Source organism: Schistocerca cancellata, chromosome 1 (genome assembly GCF_023864275.1).
Source record: "Schistocerca cancellata isolate TAMUIC-IGC-003103 chromosome 1, iqSchCanc2.1, whole genome shotgun sequence".
In the NCBI taxonomy this organism is placed as follows: domain Eukaryota; kingdom Metazoa; phylum Arthropoda; class Insecta; order Orthoptera; family Acrididae; genus Schistocerca; species Schistocerca cancellata.
In genome coordinates this window covers 384,870,350-384,877,490 of record NC_064626.1, presented here as the reverse complement: position 1 = coordinate 384,877,490, position 7,141 = coordinate 384,870,350, and the positions used below count along the sequence as shown (strand labels likewise).

At 32.1% G+C, this 7,141-nt stretch overlaps 1 protein-coding gene across 1 annotated transcript in view; it reads right to left on the bottom strand.

The window, feature by feature from the left end:
* Window positions 1-816: 816 nt before the first annotated feature.
* Window positions 817-7,141, bottom strand: part of LOC126175356 (uncharacterized) — a 280,513-nt gene continuing 274,188 nt past the window's right edge. The window contains exon 10 of the mRNA XM_049922109.1: window positions 817-6,386. Coding sequence (XP_049778066.1) covers window positions 6,164-6,386 — 223 coding nt within the window. The 3' untranslated portion in view covers window positions 817-6,163. The remainder of the gene's footprint in view (window positions 6,387-7,141) is intronic.

The following is a 7,141-nucleotide window of genomic DNA, read 5'->3' as shown; positions in this document are numbered from 1 at the left end:
TGAGTGTAGATTGTATGATATACTCACACACATCGTGGAGAGATAAAACTTATTGTATTTATACATAATAATATTTGAAAACCGTTCCCTCTGCACATACCACAAACAGCTCTGATTTATGCCACATTAGTCATTTACAATTATTTTTCAAATTTAATTCATTTCGTGCAGCTTAAATGTGACACTACCACAATTTCGAGCATAAAACAAGAATTGTACTCCCTAAGCATACAGAATGTTTACAAACATCTTTTATTTGTGTTTCATAGTATAATTCCATGGACGGAACTATTATGCAATTCCAAAACTGATATGCTACATATTTTGTTCAAAGTGTTACTGAACAGCATTCAACAGTACATTGTAGATCTGATATGCTGAGTATTATTGGCACAACAATGTATACCATCAACACTTACAATGTTAACAACACAGTGGAAGTTTTGTTTTTATTACTAATGATGCAACATAATGAACACTGGGTGAAACATGTATAAAGAAAGTGGTACTGATCAGTTATGCGTGCTACAAATATTTAAGTATATGATAAACAATGTTGAAATTACTGTATCAACTATGACCACATATCTTACCTCAAATATTATATGTACAAAGCACTCTTATTTATGATTTCTGTGATATGAAATGACCTATTGACACACATCATTCACAAACAATTTTGATATCACAAATTAGATCATTATCAGAGATTACAAACCAGCAAATTAAGTTTGTCACTAAAGCATTCACTGGTACCAGAGGCATCTACTGTGTTATTTTATGCTCTCTGAATAACCTGTAACACAAATAGTATCCATAGACTTTTCTCACCTCAAAGATAAATTTTATTTTCACAAAAACTAAATTTCAGTTCATCGCACAAATCCAACTGAATTCCCAACATTTCTCATGTAATTTAATTCAACAGTACTTCAGAAAAGCTAATTGCTGGTTTATGCTTGAAGCTTGCACTGTTTCAGAAAGTATTTGAACTTGGCTTACATATGTTTTCCTACAGTTGCAAATCATAACAACTCATGCTTCTCTATTCTTCTTTTCTCAAATTATTTGACCTTCATATAGTCACTACAGTATACAAACATATAATTTCTTATTTCTTAGAGATTCTACCTTTTCAGTACCTTCCATAATGTTTCAACCTACTTATAAGGTGTTTCTCCATTCAGCAATTCTACTACTACAGCTTATTTAAGTCTTGTTATCAATAAAACAAGTTTAACTTCTGTAGTAGCTGTCCATTATTTTTAAACAAAATCAGGTTTTTATCAAAATTAGTTGGGGTACCTCACATAACATTCACCCTGCAAACCTTACAAAATCTTCGAAAAGACCTTATGTCTTATATACATTGCTGCTTCACTTGAAGTTTATTCTCTCTGCCTCACATGTTACATGCTGCAAAAAACTCTAGTTATTTACCATATTTCTATAACAACTGCAGTAAATGTTATGAAATACAAATGACTTACATTGGAGAGATCTTTCTAACATGGCTCTGCATCCTCCTCAGTGAGCTCTACATTCCCTATATTAGATGTCTGTTCTTCATTCTGGATTTGTCCACTACAATTTTTTTTTCATTGGCAAAAGTGCATGTATTCCATGCATTAGTCTGTTTTCATGCACTAATTACTAAGTCATTATCTAATGTCTTGATTCCTCCCCTTCACTTCTCACACACTGTACTATTATTTGATTAGGAATGTAGATGTTGCAGATAAAGACGCAAATGTTTGCACTTAGTTGATCTAACAATTGTAAGGCATCCTCTGCTATTTTTCAACATTTACTATATGAGGTCATTTAAACAAATTGGACTTCCAGATCTCATCCACAAAGCATTCAGTTCCAATTTTCACAATCAATACCAAAACCACTGTATATCAATGTCGAATGTAACACCTTATCTACAACAAATAGTTGATGTGAACATGACAACATTTTAGAAAATTCAAGCAAGATGCAGAGAAAAATTTGAACAACCCAACGTTAATAAAAAATGCTGTGTTCAAATGAAGGCTAACATAAATTATGAAAAGCCTCAAAGAAAATTTTATGGACTGTTGTAGTAAGGCAAAATGTGACACACAAAATGGCATTTACACAGCCTGCAAGAAAACTAGCATCCATCAGAGGATAAGTACCATATGCCACAACACTTTATATTTCCATATATTTCTTATACTGTAGTCTGTAACAAACATATTTCAAATCTGTATGTAACTTTACTTTTTGGAAATTTACATTAAAGCACACATGGCAATCACACTCTTGACATGGATAGAAACTAGTAACTTTAAGTGGACGGAATATGTTTACTATTATCTGTGCTACACTCCTTTTTTAATGCCTTTAAAGACAACATAATGCTTTCGCTGAAAATTGTCCATGTTTTAATGACAATACCATTCATTTCCTACTTACAAATGTTATTTTAGGAACACTAACATAGAACTCTGAAGTACAATTGCCTTCTAATGCCTGATGTGAGCTATCTCCAGCTCCTTCCCAACTACAGCAATTACACAAATTAAAAGATCAAACCAAACAGATTCTTGTATAATGCACACACAAGGAACCACTCACAATTAAGGCTCCATTCCAAGTTGAAAATGGGTTTCAGTGTCATTGGCTATCAACAAATTAAGGTATTCGAATAAAAAAGAATGTTCTTTACAATTCAATCCTCATTTGCTTACTCAGTAACATTCTACATAAACTGTGCAAATATTTGTGCCAGGCCAATTTTCAAGAAAAATGCAGAAAATATCTCCATCATTTCTCAGAAGCATAAAACATTAACATAATTCCTAGGACAGTACCTGTCAACAACAACAGTAATAAATACTATTCCCAAAAAATGTAACTCATTCCCATCACATTCTCCAACATAATTTATTTGATTACATGTGTATCTGGATGGCAAGGCAAATTACCAGTAGTTTTAACTGTGTGTATAAATTAAACTTTGCCAATAAGGCAGCATTACTGGCATTAACTTAAATCAACTTAAATGTGACACTAGACATGTAACTGCAGTCTCAATTAATGCTTAAATTAATTTGTGAGAAAGGATTAATACATCACGATGTGGTCCTGTCATGATAGGTAAGTGTTGTATTCTTATATACACGCACTTCATGAGTTCTTTTTTTTTATTAAAATAATTATGTGTACATTATTTTAAATTACACAGCCAATATATCATAATGTCTAGCTTATAGAAAATCCTTATAATCTCTTATTATTGGTATTATTTTCTAGATTCTTTTTCAATATAATATGAAAATAGTATTTTTGGCAAACATTTATTTAAACATATTCCTTCTGTAACTATGGATATAATTTCAAAATTCAGAACGTGCTACTAATTTGTAGTACAGAAAGAAAGGGTGTACCAGTATTGTACTACATCCAAGATAAATTGTTCTTAAACTATGGAAACATTTCATCAAAGGTTTTTCCTATGCTGTGCTGAATTCTGATGTCATTACACACACTGTCATCTACACACAATTTGTAAAATTAAATACAAACCAGCCTTTCCATTTTCTGAAAGAGATTGATTTATTTGATGTTCAAAATAGCTATCATTTCCTCCATGTCTTCCATTCACCTCACCAAGACTACTGGTAATCTGTCCTGCCTGAAACTGTGTAAGCTCTGTAAAACATTTATGTCTCTATCATATTACACTTGACTCAACACATATATTCTCACAAGTGGAAAGCAAACAGTTTTTTGGGAGTATGGCTTTCTCTTATCACAGTCTTGCAGTTATATTACAAGCTGATCAAAGACTCATTATGAAATGTATGTAAATAATTCAGTCATGCAAAAACATTGATTGCTCTGGACAGTATAACAGGCTGTAAACATACTATCAGCATAAATAGCTATGTGGCCTTTCCATAACAACAAACTAGAGCCCATTTATCAATAGAGATTTATCACAAAATCTACATTTTATAATAATATAAACATTACATAAATTCATTAAACATAAACATTCCAACTATTGCTTTCCTTGATATGTAACTAGAGCCATCAAGTTCTGCTGGATGGATCTCTAAAGTAATAAGGCACTTTTAACTTTGAAAATTTTTTTGATAGATAAATATACAACCAAAAGATTTCAGAATTAGTGGCATTTTCTCAAATAATCCTTAGCTTGCAACTTAACTTGCTACGGCATTAACTGTGCTTAGCAAAAAATCATTAATATAAAATAATAGAATTCCAATATAATTTAAAATACATAACCTACACTTCAAACCACATATGTGTAAGTGCGGTAATTTCTGTGTTTATATTTACTATGTACTACACAGAACAAACATATATTTTGATCCTGTGCTGATTTTTTCAATATTACTGAAAAATAGTGCTTCAAACTACTGTCTCTAAAATGAAGAATAGCAACATACATTTTGGTCTACAGTGTAGTAATTATTTACATTTGTGAAAATTGAAAATGTACTCAATTAGTATGATGGCACAATGACAAAAAATTTATAAATAAAAATCAAGATCTGCAAAATTATAAGTTCAAATTTATAATCAATTAATTACCATACACAAATATCACCTACAGTTAATGTGGCATTATTAGCAGCAATGATGCTCCAAATTTCCTTGAAGGATAGCTCAGCATAATAACAGGGCAAAAATCACAGCTGCATTAATTGTACAATGTCCTTGACACACAATTCCATTCTTTACCATCGAAGCAAAAAAGAAATGTCAAACACTGGGCAACAACAGGAAATAAACAACTTGGGTTTCAAATAGGAAGTATTTCATTACTTTATATGACATTAAACATTTAACTTAAATTGTCAGAAAAATATCTGTATGCAGAAGCTTTACATTCAGAACCATCTCATTCAACGTTCACTGTTGTGGGACTGCAGCAGTATTGTTTGATTAAAATAAAGTTGTTGTACATGTGTTTTTTGTGGGGAAGAGAGGGGCAGACTAGTGGAGAGGGGGTGATAATATTACTTATATGCAAAATAACTCAATTTATATGTTATAATACAGAATTATGAGCACAAAATTTAACTATGAAATAATATATTAATTAAATATAATGATGAACAAAATGTGTTTTCACCTATATAAATTCCAGAAAAATCTCTCTAATTGGCACAAAGTTAACACTTAATAACTACAGATACAGTAAAAGAAAGAGAAAACCGTTGAAGTGAGTTGACACACATATAATGGGATTTGTAAGCTCTTCTTATCTGTATGGTAATCAGTGAATTGTTCATTGTGTACTTGAAGTACACACTAATTTTTGCTATGGGTACCTGAATTATGAACAAAACCAAATAAAAAGGCTATGTGTAACCCATAGAAGAAAATGTAAATACGCAGAGTCAATACGCAATGTGAAATGTTTGTACAAAACAATTTTTCTCTTTGTCCAACTTCAGTATGCTATTTTATATGAACTAAAATCTGATGAGTGCTACAACATAATGACTTCAAAATATACATTAGCTTCAGAAAAGGAAAAAGAGTATTTTGTGTTTGAGTACGTTGCACACCCGTTAATGAAATAGCAGAGGGGGACAAATTACACAAATATGTACACATTTCACAGTCACATGGCTTTATAAAATGTTTTATCTGAATTCTGCTTCTCTCTATTATTTAATATATGAATTATTGTCTCTATAAAAACAGTCATATAAATATATAACACAGTCACAAAATGTGTCACTCCGTATGTACCAAAAAGCATTCTAGTATTCATTTAGGCTTGTATGATGTAAATTATGAGTATTTATTGCTGCTCATAACACTGTCTGCTAAATTGTATCAAAATATAATACCTTGTGTAAATCATGTCAATATCTAAGAATGTGATGTCATGTTCCAAATTAGCAAAAATACTGATTTCTTATTTCACTCTCCTGTAAATTTGAGGTGGATGTACACTGATTTTCTACAAAAAGGTAATACATAGCCCGAGATATCTTCATCCTTCTTGTTAAGATGTCTGATGCTTATATAAAATATTGATGTAGTCATGGTATGGCAAAACAAGTTCCACATTTCAACATCTTGAAGGCTCAAGCAGAAGGAGTACTACGATTCCCCAAATTAGGAATGGCAAGGAGGCACTCTCTTGCTACAGATCAGTTACTGGACCTGACATTGTCACCTGTGGTGACTGTAGAGAAGAAGAACGACCAGTTGAGCTACTTCCAACACTAACAAGTGACTCACTGGTATTCTCCAAGGAACTTGGACTCTGTTCCATTAGGGTCACTTCTTGCAATATTTGTTGCTGTTTCTCTTCTTGAACTACACCGTTTATCTTCTTTCGAAGAACATCAACAAGTCGTTCCATTCTGTTAGGAGTGAGACAGTTTTAAATCATAAATGTGCATTCACTAAAAATAAAATCTCAAAGTGTGTGTATATATACATACACACACACACACACACACACACACACACACACACACACACACCCCTACCTTTCCAACAGTGTCACAGGGGAGGATAAAATTTGTGTTTAACCTGTGTCCAAATTTACATGTAATTCAGAAAGAGAAAATGGAAACAGAATGGAGAGCAGTCACTAAAAAATACAATTAAGATTTACTCACAAAGCTGATTTCTGTTATATGTACAAGAAAGGAGTACTCCTTGTTTCCAATAGGCATGTGATCACAGGTAACACAAATAATTATATTGGAGCCATGATCTCAGACTCATGTTTGCAAAATACAATAATTGGGGTAATATCATAAACATGATATTTGGACAATATTTCATAAGCCACAATACTAGGATGCATTGAAGGGGGGAACAAAATGAAACACATTTTCAATAGTATTGAATGTCACACAAATCATCATTTGAAGACTTTGTCTATGGCTCCAACGTAACAAAATGTTCACTTTATGTCAGTACAAGATTCAGAGTAACTATTCAATCATAGGGCCAATATCTGTCCATATATGAACAATTAATTTCAACAATATCTGCAAGACTACTTTTAGCAAAGCTTAGAGTTGCCTCACAAGTTGCAGTTTGCTAATAAAATGTGCACGAGAGTGCCAGAGCAGTTGATTTATATAGCAGGCATTCGGAAGGGCAT